The sequence below is a fragment of the Arachis hypogaea genome, chromosome 9 (genome assembly GCF_003086295.3).
Source record: "Arachis hypogaea cultivar Tifrunner chromosome 9, arahy.Tifrunner.gnm2.J5K5, whole genome shotgun sequence".
NCBI classification, from domain to species: Eukaryota; Viridiplantae; Streptophyta; class Magnoliopsida; order Fabales; family Fabaceae; genus Arachis; species Arachis hypogaea.
The window spans coordinates 31,224,870-31,246,934 of record NC_092044.1 but is presented as its reverse complement, the minus strand read 5'-3'; the positions used below and the strand labels follow the sequence as shown (position 1 = coordinate 31,246,934).

At 31.0% G+C, this 22,065-nt stretch overlaps 1 protein-coding gene across 1 annotated transcript; it reads right to left on the bottom strand.

The window, feature by feature from the left end:
• Window positions 1–7,267: 7,267 nt before the first annotated feature.
• On the bottom strand, window positions 7,268–8,165 carry LOC112710809 (17.3 kDa class I heat shock protein). Its single transcript, XM_025763219.3, has one exon. It carries the CDS (start codon window positions 7,918–7,920, stop codon window positions 7,468–7,470), a length of 453 nt encoding a protein of 150 aa, XP_025619004.1. The 5' UTR covers window positions 7,921–8,165; the 3' UTR covers window positions 7,268–7,467.
• Between the last annotated feature and the right edge of the window lie 13,900 nt (window positions 8,166–22,065).

Below are 22,065 nucleotides of genomic sequence, written 5' to 3'. Positions count from 1 at the left end.
AGTATTTTTTTATTTTTTATTTATATATCAATGGGTGAAGTCGTTCAATCACTGACATGTGGTTAGACTAGAGACTTAATAATCTAGTAACCTAAGTAGTTCGAACAGCAATTCACTTCTAAAACCATGGTTATTATTAAATTATTGAAAAAATATAAACTTGATGTTATGGCCCTGAATAATAAATTTTCTTATATAGAGTACTAAACAAAATACTATTAAAAAATCGAAAAAAAAAGATATAACAAAGAATAAATAAATTTTTCATAACCAGACATTATTATTTAATAATATTTTTTAACGAGTTATCGATAAAGAGGTGAAGATATTAAACATTTCATATTCTTATTACAAATTTTAAAAAACATAAAATCGAAATGAATTATATAAAATGATTTTACTTATAAAAATGATCTAAAATAAATAGTACTTTATAAAAAATGGAATGAATTAGAATAATAAAGTGTATAGTTTATGATGAAATTGTTAGCATGTCAATTGTTTATTATTTTAATTACGATGTTAATATTATTATTATTATTATTATTATTATTATTATTATTATTATTATTATTATTATTATTATTATTATTATTTGTGGGAGGTTTTGGATTGTCATAATGATGCATCTAGCATATACTGTGAGTTCAAATAGATGAGATTAGATCTCACAAAAAAAATGAGGAGATTAGGATGGGTTATGGAAGAGTCAAAGAGGACTTCAAAAGCTTTTCAATTGCACGAATCACGATAAAAGTAAAGAGTGGACGGAATAGCAGTGGCCGTAAGTATTTGGAGTGAATATCATGTATTTTTATTTTGAGATTGACATGTGTTGGGAATGTAATCTACTACATATAATGATTACCTACCTAACGAATAAAGTTGAGGATTCTTAATTTTTTTTGTTACCATTTCAAGAAAGTAACATGTTATCATGGCCTTTGATATAGTTTTTGATTCATTTATATTGGTTTTTTATAAAAAAAAATCAATTTGATAAAAATGAAAGCAAATATCTTATTTTCCTGTTCAATTGAGTAGTAGTTGCATCATGTATCCAAGTTACGTTAAGAATTGCTTAAAATTACATGAGGTACTCACTGTCTAGTTTTTTTTGTATGATTTTATATCATAAAATAATAGCCAAACGATTAAGCTGTGATTGGTTGACAATTCTAGAGGACAAGTATAATTTTTTTGAACAACAGAAAAGGCCAAAAAATGAATACAAAGTTATATATTACTCTAAAAAAATGAGCCGCAATTTTAATGAAATTAAATGCAAGTGAATATAAAGAGTTTCACATATTTGTTTTTTGTTAAATTCTGATTACCTTTTCGTTAATTAACTATAATAAACTATACAAATATAGAATCACATATTTATATGTTTTTGTTTATATTATTTTATTTTCATTATTAGTTATAAATATAAAATATTATATTTTTGTTTTTATGTCATTGTCATTTTAATAGTTTTATATTTTAAGAATGTAATAAATTTTTACGAGTTGAGTATTTGTTTAATATTTTTCAAATATTTTTGTTTTATTAAATTTAAAAATTTATTTCTTACTTTACTTGCTGATTCAATCGTATTTTAATCTATATTTTTTTGACTAATTTATATTTCGTAACACATATTTTTAAATGTGGCTAAAGAAACAATTAAAAAAAAAGGATAATTTTTTTCATTTTATGTGAGTATAATTTGTTTAAGGTGAATGTGCATTTAGATTTACGTTTATTTTCGTTGGGCCGGTGGGAGGCGGTGTTAATTGATAAAATGAAGTATAAAATGCTTCCTACATACTTATGAAATATAAAATGCTTTCTTCATACTTTTCATAGTGGTGTCAGTGTTAGAATTTGGTTGAATTAGTCCCACATTGCTTAGGATAGCAAATGGAGTGGGTGGCCTAGGCTATAAATATGAGGCTAAGTTCTCCATATTTTTTTGCACCAGTCGAAAACACTTAAAGCTTGTATCTAACTTTTCTTTTCTTCTATACCTTTTGATTAGAGAGTGTTGTGAGGTGTAGTTAAATATTTGCTTTGAGAGAGTGGGTGTACTGGGGTGCCGGTGTTAGAGAGAAAGAAGTCTATGTGTTGTAACAATTTTCACATAGTGATATTCTCTGGTTGTCATTTGGCAACGGCCGTGGTTTTTTCTCCGGTAATTAGAGTTTCCACGTTAAATTCTTGTGTTGTGATTGCGTATATTTTATTTCTCTGTGAAAGGTATTTTCTCAAGGGAGAATGGTGTATTATTCCCAACAAGTGGTATCAGAGCTTCGGTTCGGTGGGATTTATTCTTAGTATGCTCTGTGGTTGCAGCCTAGTCTGACCTTTCACATCAGAAAAGAATTTTGTCCTGTAGCTTGAGGTTGATCTTTGGTTGCTGTTGTTGTTGCTGGAAGGCAGTGTGACACTGTGAGAGTACAGTTTGGAAAGGTTCTGGTTAAGGAAAGACTTGGTATTTAAGTGTGTCCATTGTGACCCACCTCTCTTTCCTGGGGACCATTCCTAGTGCACGGTCTACAGTTGAGTTATACTATTCCAGTATACGGTTGCAACAATGTCAAGGCGTTGAAGGAGAGGATCTCTGGTATGAAGGATGAAGAATGGGAGGAACTAGATTTGAGAGCTGCAAGTGCTATTCGCCTGTGTTTGGCTAAGAATGTTCTTGCAAATGTGCAAGGAATGAAAACAGCCAAGGAACTTTGGGATAAACTCGAAGGGTTGTATCAGGCAAAGGGCATCTCAAATCGGTTGTTATTGAAGGAGCGGTTCCATAATCTACGCATGGATCACAATGTGAAAATCTCCGACCATCTTAGTGCTATCAATGGTATTGTCTCTGAATTAGAGGCAATTGGAGTGAAAATTGATGATGAAGATAAGGCACTGAGGCTCATATTGTCTCTTCCTTCTTCCTATGAGTATATCAAACCTATTTTAATGTATGGGAAGGAAACTCTGAATTTTGAAGAAGTTGCCAGTAAGCTCATTGCTGAAGAAAGAAGAATGAAAAATGAGGGTAGCACTTCATCAGATTTGGTGCTTGTAGCTAGAAGTGACAATTATGGAAAAGAAAATCGTGGAAGGAGTGTAACATGCTGGAAATGTGGAAAGCCTGGGCATGTAAAGAGAAATTGTCCAGGTAATGCGGTTTCAGAAAAAGGCTCTCAATCTGGTACTTGCAATATTGCTCTCTCTATGAGAGAAGATGATGTTCACTAGAAGACAAGAAGTATCCTCATGGTATTACCGCACTGTCATGGATAAGGATAAGTTGTGGCAATCGGGTCCACAATTGCACACGGGCATTGGTTGGCGTTGAGATGCAAGGTGTGTGGCGGAGTTATGTCAATGGCTGAAGAACTTCCAGGAAAAGTCAATTTGGAAGTTGCACCATGAATTTTCAGCAAGGTTTCGATCTGTACCAAGGGGAAATGCTTGGAGTGGTCTAATTCCAAGTGAGTATACTTTCATGGTGGAGTATGATAGTTCTCTGAACTATGATTGTCGGTATAGACAATGGCAGCAAAGAATTGTCGGTGTTGACTATGGAAGCTGAAGATGTGTGACTATTTCAATCAAGGTGGGGATTGTTAGAATTTGGTTGAATTAGTCCCACATTGCTTAGGATAACAAATGGAGTGGGTGGCCTAGGCTATAAATATGAGGCTAAGTTCTCCATAATTTTTTTGCACCAGTCGAAAACACTTAAAGCTTATATTTGACTTTTCTTTTCCTCTGTACCTTTTGATTAGAGAGTGTTGTGAGGTGTAGTTAAATATTTGCTTTGAGAGAGTGTGTGTACTGGGGTGCCGGTGTTAGAGAGAAAGAAGTCTATGTGTTGTAACAATTTTCACATAGTGATATTCTCTGGTTGTCATTTGGCAACGGCCGTGGTTTTTTCTCCGGTAATTGGAGTTTCCACGTTAAATTCTTGTGTTGTGATTGTGTCTATTTTATTTCTCTGTGAAAGGTATTTTCTCAAGGGGGAATGGTGTATTATTCCCAACAGTCAGCACTCTTGGTTTCCCCTGTAATCTTTGAAGATACCTCCACCATTGCATGTGTTAATGCTCATGGCGACCGAAACTGGTCGTTTTCCCTTCTATGCTGTTCGCAGAGGACGTGTCCCAAGCATTTACAGGTCATAGGAGGAATGCGAGCTTCAGGTGAACAGGTTTCGGAACAATGAACATCGTGGCTTCCATGATCTATCAGAAGCCTTGGCTTGGCTGCGTAGTGCCGCATCTCTTCTTGCTCGTCGGCCAACACGACATGCTCAACCGGTGAGAAGAAGACCGTCAAAATTGCTAGAAGGTGCTTTCTGTTCACTCCGTTCATCTCAGAAAGTTTCTTCCATCGTCATGCCTGCTGAGAATTTGGACTGTGGAGATGGTAGTGATGGCAGCAACCCCACTGGAGTGACTGGTGAGCATGAAGATCATTTTTATAATTTTTAATCTTAAATAAGTTTATTTTCTGTAGCACTCCTGTAAATGCAGAGTTTTGGTAATGATGTAGATCTTAATTTATTCTGAAATAATAAATTGGTTTGGCTCGTGCAGTTAAGAATACGGGGACAAACGACCGTTTTTGAATCTGCCCGGAAGGGGTTGGGTCACGAGGGAGGGTTAGGAATAACTTGGGTCCCTTTCTTTTTTTTTTTGTTAATAGATTAAAAAACAGCATCAAAACATTTTTGTCCAACAATGAAAAACGAGCCAAGTCTTGGGCCCCTAATCAGCCACAACTGATTACTAATTATAACACCTAATTACCCAACCTAACTATGCCTTCCCTCACGTGCTTCTATCAACTTTTCCTGCAACCTCTGTGAAAGTCTAATCAATTTGTCCATTCCTTGTACCACATGTCATAGACACAGCTTGCCACCCATTGTCTACACATGTAGATACTATCTTACTGTCTATACCAAAGACTTTGCCTAATATTTTTAAGATTTTTTTGCAGTTACATGTCACCAATTTATTAGTTAGTCAATGATTTTTTTTAGCCATCAAATCTTTGACCACCAAAAAATTATCCTCTATTATAAGTAGAAATATAAACAAAAAATAAAATTAAAAATTCTCTTCACGAAACATTTTTATTCCCTAATTAAATCAAACGACTTTTTGTGAATCTCACTAAATAGTTTTTCCAATTAGATTTCCTTCCATTCTTTTTTTTCTTGTTCTTCGTAATTTTGCACTTTACATTTTTGTAAGACTTAAAACTCAGTTTATTTATTTTCTTTGTTTACTTTCTGATTATTTAAGTCCTTCAAATTTCTATAAAATTTCTAAATTCTTTGAATTCCTATGAAAGTTTTAAGTTGTATTTTGAAACAATTTACAACTTTACAAGTTACGTTCTCCAAATGTTCATTTCTAATTATTTGCATTTATAGTTATCTATATTTGTAATTCTACCAGGTTGATTTACAACATTTACTTCTTTCTCGCAAAAAAAATGACTTTGATGCTTTTCTAAAATTGATACTTGCAAGAAAAAAAACTTATTTTAGTCGTAAAAATATAATTTTAATCCCAAATCTAGATTTTAAACCATCGTTTATACTTTAATTTTAAGTGATTTCTTTCAAATTCATGGTAATTTTGTGGGTGATTTATCTTTGCTTAGGTGTCACCATCACAATCATTAATCAAGAAAAATTTTTAAGGTACATTAATTGATAAAGTGTAAAAGTCAAAGCTCATAATGAACCTATAGCATAAATATACCACATCGTACTGTTTGAATAATTGTTATATATATATACTGCATAATGTGAGTAAATTAAGATGGATTTAAGGATTAATTTCTTTATTTTTTATTTTTTACTTTCATATATTTTTTTTATTCCAACCTATAAAGAGTAAAACTTAAAAATTAAGTCTAATAGTTATACAATAGTTAAGGGTGTAGAAGTTAGAATCTAACCACTCTAAATTTTTAAATATTATAATCTTAAATTAGTCAACTAATTTTATAATTTTTCTCTTAAATTAGATTATTTTATAATTTCAATTTTGATATGATTTCAAATTTTATATGTTTAATTTATCCTTTTAATTTTATCTAAATTTTCAAAGGTTAATAATCAAATTAGTCCTTTAAAGATGAGATGTTTTTTAAATTCGTCTTTAAAAAATTTTATCAATTAAACAGGTCTTTTAAAGATTATGAATGAATTATATTTGTTCTTTAGTTAATCTATTAACAAATTTCTATCAATTATTGATGATATGAAATGTTAATGATAACATACATAACACCTAACATATTTAATTAGACGTTGACCAAATATATTTATAAAAATCTATTAATTTAATAGTTCGATCATATTAAAAATAGGGTTTATGTTTGGAAAAAAATTAAATTAATATCTTTTTATAAATATATTAATCAGTGTTCAATTAGACATGTTAAATATTATGTATATTGTCAATTAATGTTTTACAACTTCAATCATTAACAGAAATTATTAATGATGTGACCAAAAAATAAATATAATTAACTTTTATTTTTTAATAAATTAATTTAATTAAAAGATTTTTTAAAAATGAATTTAATTATTAACCAAAATTCTTAATTTTTTTTACCTTAACGACAATATTAAGAGATTTAGGGTGGATTTAAGTAAATCTTGTAAGTAATTTACCAAAATGACTTTGAAAATATAATTTTTAAAAGTTATAATAGTTATATTTGGTATATCAAATTAAAAATAATTTTTAATAAATATAAATAATAATAATAATAATAATTGTATTTGATAAAATAAATTATAAAATTTAAAAATTTATTATAGACAAAAATATATAAATAAATTTAAATATTTATTAAAATTTAATTTTAATATATTAATAGTATAAAATATTTTATATAATCATTTAACTACATCTATTTTTTAAATAATTATTTATGTAATTAATATAAAAAATAATTATTTTTATTAACATAACATTAATATATGTATAAAAATATTTTATACTAATAATACATCAAAATTAAATTTTATTTATTAATATATAAAATTATATTAGATTTTAATTTTAATAAATACAAATTAACTTTAAAAAATTTTTTTAAAGTACATATACGTTATGTAGTATAATATAAATAATATAAAATATAATATAATATAAAAACATTTAATGAATCAATTAATAAATTTTAAAAATTTTTCTTAATCAATGACACCTAAACAAAGATAAATCACCTATAAAATTAACATGAATTTAAAACAAATCACCTTAATTTTATCAATTCTTTCTCTGATTTCAAAATAACATCAATATATTAACATTACATGACCAACTAAAACTCGCAGAGAATACCTCACCGTTCAATTTCCATCTATTCACATGACAGACGGGAAAAAAATACAACATTCAAAAGCAAGAGATTTCTAAACTAGTATATACTACATACTTTTGCTTAACCAGTGATCTGAATGGACTTAACATCAGGCTTCTTGACCTCTGCTTTGGGAACAGTGACAGTGAGAACACCATTCTCCATAGATGCCTTTACCTCATCCATCTTGGCATTCTCCGGAAGCCTGAACCTCCTCATGAACTTGCCGCTGCTGCGCTCCACACGGTGCCACGTGTCGTTCTTGTCCTCCTTCTCAACGTTCCTCTCACCGCTGATCTGAAGGACACTGTTATCTTCGATCTCAACCTTCACTTCCTCCTTCTTGAGACCAGGCAGATCAGCCTTCAACACGTGCGCTTCAGGTGTCTCCCTCCAATCCACACGGGCGTTCACGAAGGCAGAATTCTCGGAAAAAAGAGCGCTTGGGAACTGGAAGTCCCTGAAGGGGTCCCACACTTCGAGGGAGAAAGGGTCGCTCCTTCTGCCACCAAAGAAACTTGGAATCAGCGACATCTCTTTCGCAAGCAGAGAATGCAGGTGTAGTTGTTGTCGTCAATGTTTGTGCTCCGACGGTTTTGTAGGTGGTAGAGGACACGAGGTATTTATAAATTATAATGGAGGAAGGGAATGAAGCTGTAGCTTCTAGAAAGATCGTACCTATTCCTTCATCTATTCAATTCAAACTTTCCAAGCTGTTCTGGATTCGTCTGGGAGAACGAGAAGGTTCTAGATTGAACATTACAGCCTCTTGTGCGCCAAGCCCATCACTTAAAGGCATCCTTAGAAAGAAATAATCGGCCCAACAACAAAATATAAGGCTGCGTTTTGGTTCGGTAAACATAGACAATAAAATATAAATGATAAAGATATAAAAGTTAATATTTTTGTATTTTGTTTTATAATAAATTTAATTTATTTTAATTTATTTTTTTATTTAAAAAATTAAAAAATATATATAATAATAAAAAATATAATTATAAAAAATTAACAAAAATAAACAATAATAATAATAATAAAGTTTTATTCTACTAAATGATATCGGTTATATAGATCAAACGATATTATTGAGTTATTTATATGTTTATATATAGATCTCGTTTGATCATTTTATGAATGGTCTTTTTAAAAATAATAAAAAAATAAAAAATAAAAAATAAATTATATTTTTGTTAATATCTTTATATCTTTTTATGAAATTAAATATTAATTTAATTTTTTTAATTCGATTTTTTAGATATAATATTTTTATTTATATCTTATCTCATCTGTTAAATATAATTTTGTATTTTTATTTTAGTGTCCTGTAATTATAAATAAATGCAATCTAATATACAATATGCCATCAATATTTACAAATTGAGGCAATAAATTTGTTCTTACCAATTTAATTTCTCTGAACTAGCAGCAGTTCAATAGAGATATGTGCGTCAACCAAAGTTTATTTAACACTAATAATAATAATAATAATAATAATAATAATAATAAGGAAGCCAAATTCAAGGTTAATATATTAAAAATATGTCTGCTCTAGTTTGATAATATTTAATTGTTTACTTAAGAGCAAAAGATCTAGATATGATCACATTATGGAAGTGCTTTTTATGGTACCTATTATTTTATTGTACCTATGGTGATTACAAAGAAGTTTACCAATTAATTGTGGACATTTGCTAACTGATTTTTTTTTTAAAACGTATCACTATAAGTGTTGCTTAAAGAGAAAGTGTTACCCTTAATCGTTAACTTGGCTCTAATACCAAATTTTAAAGTCAACTCTTCGTATTTTGCTTCGAATAAATTTATAATTTGTATAGATTTGGTTGGTGGTAAAATATTGAGCATGTCTATTATTACTAATTCTGATTTCATTTTTATAGTTTTTCAATCTTGTTTTAGTTTATAATATTCTTTTTTGCATTGATTATTATATATAAAATTGTTTATCTGTTTGTCTTTTTCTTTGATATAATTTTTCAGATCCTCCAAAACTTTTTTTATTTCTATACTTTCTGTTGTTTCTAAATGTCTTTTTAATTTTTCAACTTCATTCTCCATTTTTTCTTTCAACAGCTTTAATTCTTTTAAGTCATAATATGGTGTTCCAGGCATTTATAAATTTTTTAAGTTTAGCTCCAACTTATTTATATTTGTTCTTATTTCTATCCTTTTTATTATAAGGTCATTAATTTCGAACTGAAGATTATTTAATTCCCTTTTATACTCCTTTATTTTACTTTTTAATTTTTTCGCCCTTTTTCTTTTTATTTTATTTTCTGGTTTTTCAATCTTTGTATACTTCATTATTTATCTTAGGATTTCTGCAAATTCTATCATCGATTCATCACTATTTTCTAGAGATTCTATTAATTTTTCTAACTCTTTAACTTCTCCTTTCAATTTGTCATAGATTATTTTTAGAGTTTCAAATGCTCTTTGATTTATTTCAGAAAACTGTAAATAATTCAACCGATTTTCTCTTTCAAAGAGCTCTTGTTTCTTGTCTTGATAGGTTACATATATTTTCTCTTTATTTATTGTCATAACTTAGTGTTTAGGGTTTCATTTAATTTTTCGACCTTTTTTGTTAATTCTTTTATTTCAGAATTTTCTTCTTTAATCTTTAACTTAGATAAACTTAAAGGGCTATTAATTTTGGATTCTCTTATTTGAAAATTTGATGAAACTAATTTTCCTGATGGTTCTTTTAGTAAAAGAACTGGGTTTTCAATAGCTTTATATTTTGGTATTTTTGTTTTTACAATTTTCTGAAATAATTCATCGACATAAATTCTTTCTCTGTTTTTAAATATTATACTATGATGGCTATTTGTTAAAGCATAATTTATTGCATATGTAATTGAAAATGGTTCATCGTCTTGTTCCATTAGATTTTTTCTGTGAAATTTATAAGCCAAACTTATAGATCTTCCAAGATTTTCAGTTGATAAAGGTATAGCATATCCAAGATGGGCATTGAATTTAACATTTACGTTTGCCAAGTTTCCATGAACAATTCCAATTATTTGATCTATTGGGTCATCAGTAATTCTTTTGTCACAGATTGCTAAGCTTATTGGTGAATTAATTCCTTTCATATATGTAGATTTGATTAAGACTTGTATAGTACTAATATGAATCCATCCAATTTTAGATCTTTTTTGTTGATCCTTAATTTTCTCAATCTGTTTACTCAATTCTTCATCATTTATCAAAGCTATTTCAAGTTCTCCATTAGCAGATTTTATCTTTATAGGGGCTTCAAGTTGAATTTTTCCATAGTATATTATATTTTTTCTATTAAAAACTTCTTTTAAAAGATTTTGTTTATTAAAATTTTCATTTGATTTGAGATTTAATTCTGTTTTTAGAACAGCCTGTTTTTCATTATCTAATAAGGCAGATAATCTATAATAATCAGATTCTTCCGTTAATTCTAAACTTTCTAAATAATTCATAACTATGAGATTAAGATAAAAGCGTACCTTTTTGGAGAAAAACTTTCTTTATTTAGAATATTTTACATAAGATGTTTTTATCTCTAGAGGGGAGATTGTAGATACTAACTCCAGAGGGGAGTTTAGAATTGGTTTTTCCTAAGGGAATTCTTCTTCAAACTATAGAATCGCCTCGGCAGCTTCCTCCTTGCTCTCCTAGCATATGAGTACTCTTAGCCTCCTGCTTTCTATTGTTTGATGCCTTCTACAATTGCCTTAAGCAATCTATTTATAATGGTTGGGTCTGATGGACAATTCCCATCCTTACCCTTCTTATGACGTCATTGCTTACGTCATCGTTTATTATCTTGCACCAGCTACATCGTTGGTGCTCTATGACCTAAGCTCTTACGTTACTATGCAATAATGTTGAGAGATGCTTCAGATGTGCTGTCTTCTTCCTTTATCATGTGACCTTCAGATGCGTTGTCTTCTTCCTTTATCATGTGGGTTGATTCCGTTTCATTATTGCTTCCTTCAGATAACTCTGAGACACATAACTGGCACTTGTGGTCTTCTCTGTCTTTTATCAAATAGCAGAGATTCCTCTTTATCCCTTCGGGGAGCTTTTCTAAGAGTCCAGATAAGTTGTAGAATGCTGATTCAAATTCCACTAAGAGTCTCATCTCTCTTTCTTCAATTTCATTCTTTTTACTGGACACAAGCAAAGTATTTCTGCTTTTATAATTGATTCTTGTGCGAGATTCCCTTGTTATCTTTTGAGTTCTTTCGAAGACCCTTGCTAGTGTGCTGGCTAGTCTTCCTTCATGACTGTAGATTGTTAAATCCTAAACTTGATCAATTGGTTGAAAATTTCCTGGGAAGACGGACATGAAGATTACTTGATGTGCTGGAACCAAGCATTCTTCTTCTTCTTCATTAAAAATAGGTTGACTATTCGTAAATTTTAGGGATATATCCCTTGGATTTACGTTGTCAATCATATTTTTAAATCTCTTTACTGCATCAACGAATCCTGCAGGAAACTCACTAATAATTTTCAAATCATTAAAAATTAAAATTGTATCAATTAATCCATACTGGAAAAACTGATAGGTGTCAGATGGGGAAGCCTCTAGAAATATAACCAGCTTTGTTAGCTGTTCTTTGGCAATAGGATAATATCCCAAGATTGCCCTCTTTTCTTCAGTCCAATTCAGGACTATGTTAAGGGTTTCTCTGAGATTTGATCTACAGACCCTTTTCTTTTCCTTGATTTCAGCCCTTGTAGGAATGTTTCTTATTATCCCTGTTCTCTGGGTTTGAATTGGAGCTTTATCTGCTCTTTTTAGGGTTTGCTCTGGATGAAGAGCTTCATATTCTCTGAAGGATTCCTTTGCTTCTTCCAGTGTTAAAAACCCTCCTTTATGAATTATCCTTGATTGATGTGTAAATGGTGCTGCTTTTTCCCAGGCATCATATACTCCTTTCATGGGGCCATTATAAATTACATAATATTTTTTATCTTGGGTGGATTTTTTGATGATTTCAGCAATTGTTTTATTTTCTGAAATTTTTTCTTCACCTGATTTGTCCACCACGCTTAGCTGGCTGAACTTTGATGGTTTTGCTTGTTGTGTTGATTTCATTGCTTCAACGGCCTTCTTGAGGGATTGGATCTGTGTCCTTATTTGCTGACAATGCTTGCATTTTTTGAGTTCTTGTTCATATTTTTGAATTTCTTGATTTAATGCGTTGTAGACGAACTCCATTCTCTTGTTAATGTATCTGCAATAATATTTTTGTCACCCTTAATATATTCAATTTTTATTGGATATTGTAACAAAAATAATTTCCATCTTACCAATCGTCCATGATTATAATCAACTTTCAAATTATATCGTATGAAACCTGTTAAATAACTTGAATCTGTCCTTAATGTAAATTCTTTGGGTAGTAAATCAATTTTCCATTTCTTAAGAGATTTAATTGCTGCTAGAGTTTCCCTTTCATGAGTAGTATATCTCTGTTCTGTTGGAGTAAAAGTCCCTGAAATATACCTGCAAAGTAATTCCTTTGGGGGATATTTAGAATCTAGTGATTCTTTTTCTTGTTCCAAACTTTTTATAGCTTTCTTAGCTTTTAGACATCCTGACCAGGTTATGTCTGAAGCATCTGTTTCTACTATTAAGTAGTCATTTTCTTCTGGAATATAAAGTTCTGAAAGTTTTTCACATAATTCTTTAATTCTTTGAATTTGTATGCTATCTTTTTCATCCCATTTCCATACTTTTTTAGTACTTATTTTTGGAAATAAGCTTTTAGTGTATTCTGTTATATTCTTTAAAAATCCCTGATCAGAAATATAATTTATACACCCTAAAAATCTTTGTAATTTTTTTCTATCTTCTATTTTATTAGGGAATAAATTTACCTTTTCTAGAACATTTGATTGAAGTTTTAGCTTTCCTTGAGTGGATAGAATTAATCCAAGGAACTCTATTTCTTGTTTTCTTTTTACTAAGAATTAATCCCTTTTCCTTGCATCTTTCTAAAACTATTAATAATTTTTGAAGATGATATTCTTTATCCTGTTTTGTAAAAATTAGTATATCATCAATGTATACTAAAACAAATTCATTTAACTCTTTTAGATTTTCTTCCATAAATCTTTGATAAATACCTGGGGCTTGCTTTAATTCGAATGGTAATACATTCCATTCATAAAGCAACACACTTGTTGATTCCTTTGTTGGGCAAGTAAAAGCAGTTAATTTCTTTGTTTCTTCGTCTAAACAAAGTTGCCAATATCCTGATTTTGCATCAAGAGATGAAAACCAAGTTGCTCCTTTGATTTTTTCTAAAATAGAATCTTTTCTTGGAAGTTTATGAGCATCACCAATAGTTGCTTCATTCATTTTCTTATAGTTTATTACCATTCTTCGTTTTCCCCTTTTAATTTCATTATTGTTTTCAACGTAAAAAGCTGGAGCCGCATGAGGACTTTTACTTAATCTTATAATTCTTTTTTCCAAAAGGTCTTTACACTCTAATGAGAACTCTTCTCTATCTCTCGCGGAATAAGAAATTTTATTTGGAACATTTATCTCTTTTGTGGGATCTTTTAATTTAATGCTTACTAATTCGTTATTTGTATTTTTAATATCTAAAGGATTTTCAGCACAAATTTCATCCAAGAGTTCTTCTATTTTTATTTCAAGATTATTTTTTGGAATATTTATCTGAAAGTATAGATTTAAATAACATGTTTCTAATATAGAAAATATTTTAAACTTTAAGATCTTATCTATAGTAGTAGTTGGTATTTTTATACGTTTTGATTTTTGATTTATTAAAGAATCGTGTGGAGCTTTTAAAACTATATATGTTAATTCTTGAATGAATGGATGATATAGCTTTAAAAAGTTATTTCCTATGATAAAATCCATTCCAGAATCTAACATATATATAGATGGAACAATGAACCTATAATTTTGAATAAAAATTTCAACAATCTCTACTTTTTGGTCAATTTTATGTATTGATTTGTCAGCTATTCTAACTCTTAATGGTTTCTTTAATTTTTTCCAATCAAGTTTTATACTTGAACTAGCAAAACATTGTGTTGCCCCAGAATCTATGAAAGCATTTATAAACTTTTCTGTTATTTTTATAGTAATAAATGTAGCATTATTACTCAGTCTCTGAGTCTGTTTTCGAGACATATTCAAAAATATAGTCTAAGTTATCATCAGATTCTTCTAATGGTTTCATGAAACAAGACTTAGCAATTTCTATTTGTTTAGTAAGATCCTTTTTATCCTTCTTTTTCGGGCATTCATTTACGTAGTGTCCTTCTTCTTGGCAATACCAAGATTTACAATTTTCTTTTTTATTCGGGCAATAGTTATTTCTTTGTCTTTTGTTTTCATTGTTATTTTCTTTTCTAAAATATCTTTTTTTTCTCCAGTTTGGATAGTATTTTCTTCTTCTAAATTGATATTTTCTTGAGCCATTTTTAATTGTTTAAAAAGCATTGTAACTTCTTCTAACTTTTCTTCAATATTCATAATTTTAGTGGTGGTTTTACTTTTAAATCTGTTATGTTAATTATGTTTTGAAATTTTTCTTTCTTGGGATTCTCTTTTTCCTTATTTTTTTTTAAATTTTATGGATGTTAATATTTCTTCAAGCATATCTACTATAAAATTTAATTGTGGGTTAAAAGTATGATATAGATGTGGGAAATCATTTCCACGGTAACATTTCTTAAAAATTTCGTGTGAAAAATAAGTTTTTTCAGGTTTTTGAAGTCCTTCAATAAAACTTATAGTAAAATAAAGATTTTGAGAAAAATTATTTTGTATTGATTTTAAGAATTCGGTGTCATTACAGTTGACATTAGTTAAAATCATTAATTTTTGATCTATTAATTTTGATAACTTAATTATTTCTTCTCTTAAATCTTCTAATTTACTTTTTTCCATTAGGTGACGCTTTTCTTTGTGAAAGGCTACACTTTTAAGTTAAAAATGTAGCCTTAGCCACCACTAGTTACCATAGACATAGCCACCAGAGACTTGGCTCATTATGTATTGTTTTTACACGAGAATATATTTACATGTAACTGTGAAATATAAATTACGATGATAATTTGTCAATGAGTTATAGCTATTTAATTTAAATTTTTCTATTTTTAATAAAAAATTACAATAATAATTCGTTGTATGATAATAAAAATAGTTAAATACTATTAATGTTTGGAGACGGAGTGAATATTTTTTATTGTTTAATTAATAATATTACTTCTCTATAGTATGTTATTTTCAAATTATTCTTAATACAAATTTTTCTAATCATTATAAAAAATAAAAAAATTAAAAAATTATATAAGATAAAAATAATAATATCAATTTAGGGATTAAATTTAGATTTATGGTTTTTACAAATTTTTCAATTATGCTATTAATATTTGAGATTGAACTTTGAACATCATAGTAATCTCTTGACTTCTTTTTGGCGCTAACTCAATAAATACAGTGATAAATTGACACTCTTTTGTCATGCTGGACAAATGTGAGACGGCCATACTTTTGTTTGGCGATCAATAAACATCGAATTAACGTCATTTTGAAATCGTTTTATATGCCCATAAGACTCAAAACGACATCGTTTTGGGTTTATTATGCACCAAACAAAAACGTCGTCGTTTTGCACTAGTCTAACATGATAAAAGAGTACCAGTTCATTATTGCATTTGTTGAGTTAGCGTCGAAAAGGAGTTAAAAAACCAGTAATACTCAGAGCTCAATCTCATATATCACAATAATGTAATTAGGATGTAGGGACTAAATTAATAAAAGCCGTAAATCCAAAGAACCATTATGAAGATTTAGTTCAAATCTAAAAATGACAACACACTTCCTAATACATGATATTCAACAACAAAAAATTAGTAATATTATGCCTGTTGTAAATGATTTTACTTGTGGAATATTTTGACATTGGGATGAGTTAACATTCTGTTTTTATGAGGCTAGAATTGGTGATACTAAAATTCTTATTTTTGACGACAATAATAATATTCTGAAAATATTTAAAATTAGATAAAAATAACTAAAAAATATTAATTTTTTTAAGTGATGACAAATAATTTTTGTATTTAACAAAACGACTATGTATTTAATGGATTTTTTTATTTAAATTAAATAAATATATAAATTACAAAAATACATAAAATATAAAGTAATTACTTAAATGTGTAACTTTACACATCTCGGATGCTGAGAGATAAGATAAAAAATGTGCATATCTTAGCGTTTGGAACACTGTTCTGTGACCGGGCGACGCCGTGACATATCCTGCGTGCACCCGAGATATGTTTTACATGGGAGATCGGGTACTGAACACCTGAGATACGTTTAAATTTAAAAGGGGTCTCAGTACCTGAGATACGCGCTACATGCCTAATTTGGGCCTCAACATCAGAGATATGGTCAAACGTGTAATTTGGCTCTCAGCCCCCGAGATATGTGTATTATGGTTAAGGTGTTTCTGCACCCAAGATATCTTGGAGAATAACTCTATTTATAGAGACCATCCATCAACCATATCCTCATAAATCACAAATCAATCTTTTCTTCTCTTCTTTCCAGTTTGTTCCCATAGAGAATAATCAGTTCTTTTTTGTTGTGGTTTATTCCAATAGAATAGTAAAACACGATGATAAAAGAGTGATTTTCAAGGCCGATTCAATTATGATTTTGCGTACTAATCGTGTTGATACCTTACATGCGCTAAAGATGGTCATATTGAGCAATATAGGGGGAATAGGTACCAAGAAAATTGGGCGGATTGTATATAGATTTTTGCACGCACTTCTGAGCGGTGGATTTATCAATACGTTTTTTTGGATTAATGGAGATCAGCATGTGAGGGTGATGTTCGACGTACATGCACGGCTAATGTCACAACATGTGATGGAGAAGTATGCTATGGTGCGTGACATGGTTGTTGGTGATGGACCGTCTCCTTCGAGTCCTAAAGTTGTCCCGCTAGATGCAATACCGATCCACTACGCTCAGCCTCGTGATAGTGCCGACAAGGACGACAGTGAGTGTGATTCAACTTATATTGCCGGGTCTGAGTCGTCTAGTGATACTTCTTCCGCGATGGATATGTGCTGGAGACTCCCACCGACGGTGGTGCTCGGTTTCTCCTGCTTCCCCCTTGGCCCATTCCTCGATTGTCAGAAGTACCTAATCATTATCACACTTTGAATTTGGATGCAATGCAGCCAGACGATCCTTTCAATGTCGGTGAAGCAGATGATTACAATATGGATGGTGGGATGAAATTCTAAGTTTGCCATAGATTCTATAACGCCCCATTAACATAAGCCTTACCCCTAGCCGTAAAGCAAAGGATAACAAAGTGCCACGACAGTCCTAAAGCTTTTAATATATATATATATATATATATATATATATATATATATATATATATATATATATATATAACTAGAAGCCTAATGAAGGAATAAAGCTCAAAGAAGCATAAAATGGAATTATGAAACACGAAGCGTTCACACACGATAACTAAACACGTAGGCACAGACAGAACAAGACATAATATATATAAAACGTTGTAGATAGCTCCAAGATATACAAGGTAATAATTAAATTAATAAGATATATATATATATATATATATATATATATATATATATATATATATGATATACCAAAAAGAGGACTAGTCATAACTTGCGGGGTTTAGGCCAGCTAGTCAATTTAAAATACAAATTAGTTTTGGAAGTTTAAAACAGCTTATACAACTTATCTCTCAAATCAATCCTTTAAGGCCATAAGTCTAAAATAAAAAGGTGAGAGAAAGTACTACAACTATTAATCAAAATACAAAAGAGTGCATAAGATCCTCTATTCTGTTACTATATCCGCAAACTCACCAGGGTGGGTTGTGACCTGCATCTGAAAAACAACAACAACATATGGTATGAGAACCGGAGGTTCTCAATATGGTAACAGTGCCCAATATGTAAGATATAAGGTCTCAGGATGCCAAAGGCAATCCTAGAACTTCACATAAAAAATATATATTCAAACTTAACAACAAAATATATATAAACCATAATAGGGTATTCTAACTTAAGGGAATTCTAACTAAAACTAGTCACCGCTGTCCTACAGCCTTCACCAACCTACCCTTCATGCGATCTCATCACCACCGCTTTCCTAACCTCCTCAACACCAGACAATCACAGGTAATGCAAGCAAGTAAAACATAAGTAATATACATGTAAAACAACTAGCAAGTAGGCATATTATACATTTAGACAAAGAATGCAATTAGGAAAAGCAAGCAAAGCACATAGAAGATGCACATGATGAATGCCTGCCCTATTGGCTCATGATATCACTTGTCGGTCCATAAATGCCAACCCAACACATCCTTTCGGATGTCGCCTTTCTGCCACGTTCGAGGATATAGCGCCTGACATGCTTTTGTTCTGAGGATATAGTGCCCGGCACACTATTGTTCCAAGGACATAGTACCTGTCACACTTGCATGCTCATTCCGAGGATATAGTGTCTGGCATACTCTTGCGTCAGAGAAGGAAAACAACAACAACATCTATTTCATCATAAATCATTCCAGGGATATAGTGTCTGGCACACTATCGTTCCAAGGATATAGTGTCTGGCACACTTTCAACATCCAACAAGTCCATCAACCACAAATCATCGCCAATCACCGCCATTTTCTCCTCTCAATCCATTCTCAACTCTCAAGTCTTAACATTCCAGGGATATAGTGCTCGACACACTATCATTCCAAAGATATAGTGCCTGGCACAATATCTTTTAATATCCGTCAAGCTCATCATTCCTTTCCAAGTTCTCAACTCATCAAAACTATCATTAAAGTTCCATTTCATCATAATCATTCTCTTTTCTCAAAATCTTCTCAAAAACATACTTCACAATTCAACATATACTAATTTCGTCCATAACCTTCTAGAACCTAAGTCATCGACTCTAAACTCATACAGAATTTTACTAATTTCATTCACCAAACTATCTCTATCAATCTTAGGGCCTAATTAATAATTTGCACTCTTATACGGCAGTTAAAGAAGTTTGGAAGGTTAGGAAATCCTTGAAAACGAAGAAAAATCATTTTTCCAGCCAAATGAGGACTGTGCATGCGCACACCCCTGCCGTGCGTACACACACATTGAAAAAGAACGTGTGCGCGTACGCGGAATTTGCTCTCGTACATGAGTGTTCCAACCCGAATGAAATGTTCGCGTAGCGTGTTCTAGGTCGCATACGTATGCTGTAATAAACTTAGAAAAATTTTAAAACTGTAGAAATCAGATTTTTATACCAAACTTCAAATGCTCATAACTTCCTCTACAAAACTTTGTTCTTTCTCAAAATTTATATCATTTTAAAGCTCTTAAAATCATCTTTAATTTGAAACAAAAATCATTCAATTTCAGTGTTTGACGCTCAAGTTATAATCCTCCAAAGTTCACCAAAAATCAAGTTTTACATAAAAACATCAAATTTCTCTAGTTTCCAAATTCTAAAACCAAACCAACCCAAAACCCCTCAATTCATCACAAAACACTACCAAATACTACACTTTACCATTCCATTGCACTTAAATCAACTCAACCTCCATTTCACTCAATCTTTCCATCATAAATCCTTATCATTATCATTATTCATCTCAATCACAATAATCAATACCATTCACCAACAACAACATCATAATTCATTAATGTCCTTCATCAATCATCATAATCACAAACAATAACAATACTTATCATATTATCATTATAATTAATATATTACACATTCCAATACTCTGTATCATCCTCTTCATCATGAAACATAAATTCACATATAATTAATCATGCACCAACATTATTAAATCCTATCTTAGAGTCCACTAGGCTAAGTGTCTAGAAACATTACATATTACATAGAGAAAACTAAAATCATACCTTAGCCGATTCTCACGTAACTAAAAACACCAAGCTCAAGCTCAAAGCTCCAAAACCATCAAGCTCACTTCAACTAATATCAAACCTCAATCTAACATCATATAACATACAAAAACATCACTAGGGCTAATCCAAAATATCAAATCACAAGAGATTGAGGAGACTTACCTTACCCAATAAGACTAGAGGCAAATCCAACAATATCCCAATGCTAGATCACTCCTAAATAACAAAAATCACAAAACTTACTTAAAAACCAAACCCAAGAATGTGAAATTACTTTGGGCAGGAGACTGGAGCATGAGATGCAAGTTTTTACCAGAAAAAACTTTTTTAAAAATGAAGAGCTCGATAAGAGCTTTGCGTGGCTGCAAATGGCTCGTCAATCGGAGCTCCGTAGCTTAAGATATGGCCAATTGAAAGAGAAGATGAATAGTAACTTCTCTTCTTTTCTCCCTTCACCACCAACAGCGACCTTCTAATCAAATTAGGGCAAGAATGAGCTGAATGCTCGTTAAGGTCCAATCTATTAGTGTTTAAGGTCCGTTTGGCCACTTTGGGCCAAAATATTTAGAATTAGTGCCCTATTTTTAATTCTAAATTATTTTTATCTTTCAAAAATAAAAAATTCAATTTTTAAAATCTTATTTTTCTCAATACGTGGTACTGGACATATTAGAGCCGCTACTGCTGGCTTAAGTGTCGGTACGTGTTTTTACAAAAAACTTTTCATAAAAGATACATTTTTCCACTCAGAAAAATCTATTGAATTCAAATTTTACTTTTATATTTTCAAATTAAGATGTCTAATTTATTGAACCGATGTTGGACAGTTAAAATTATTATTTTATTTAAGTTGTTATTTCGGTTCTTACAGATTCAGGAATTGTGATGCAATTTTGATAGTGGTGACGAACTACAGTATTCGAAGGAATGCAGAGTACATAGTTTTGGAGTTGGATAGGCTTAAATACCACTGTCTTTGCAAGCAATTCACCAATGGTTGTCCATGGAGTCTTCGTGTGGCACTACGCCAGAACTTGAACTACTGGTATATTTTATGGTTTATTTTGGATGAATTAAAGTATATTATGTTAATTATGTGTTGTACTGAACGTTGACATCCACGAGCAATTTGTAGGGCGGTGCGTAGGCTTAGTAGAGCACACACCTATTTGGCACCAACCATGTCTCAGGACCATGCTTAGTTGGATAGTAGTTTAATTTGCAAGGTCATGTTACCTATAATAATGACTAACCCATCAGTGTCTATCTCGGTGTTGCAAAGTGCGGTGCATCAGAGTTATCATTTCAAGCCATCGTATCGAAAGGTGTGGATGGCGAAGCAGAAAGAAATTGCTCATATTTATGGTGACTAGGAAGAGTCGTACAACAGGATACCTGCCCTCTTACAACATACTCAGCATCCTTGTCAGACAATTGATCATCTTCGTCAACCCACTAATCATCTCTGCTAGCCCGCCTGATGAGCTGATCGCGTACCCACCGTGTCGGTCTCTAGACATCATCTCGGGCATGCCTCCTCGCCCATCGTCTTCGATCTGGGGCATCAGGTGGAAACTGTAACTCATTTCTCTAGCCCAGAGCCACAGGAAGGATATTAGTCGGTGGTGCTGATGCTCTTGGATCAGCAAGAATGTCCTCCCCGGACAGAAATCTAACTCTACA

Excerpts from the sequence above, each read along its gene's own strand:
- LOC112710809 (XM_025763219.3), bottom strand. The coding sequence starts at position 7,920 with ATGTCGCTGATTCCAAGTTTCTTTGGTGGCAGAAGGAGCGACCCTTTC.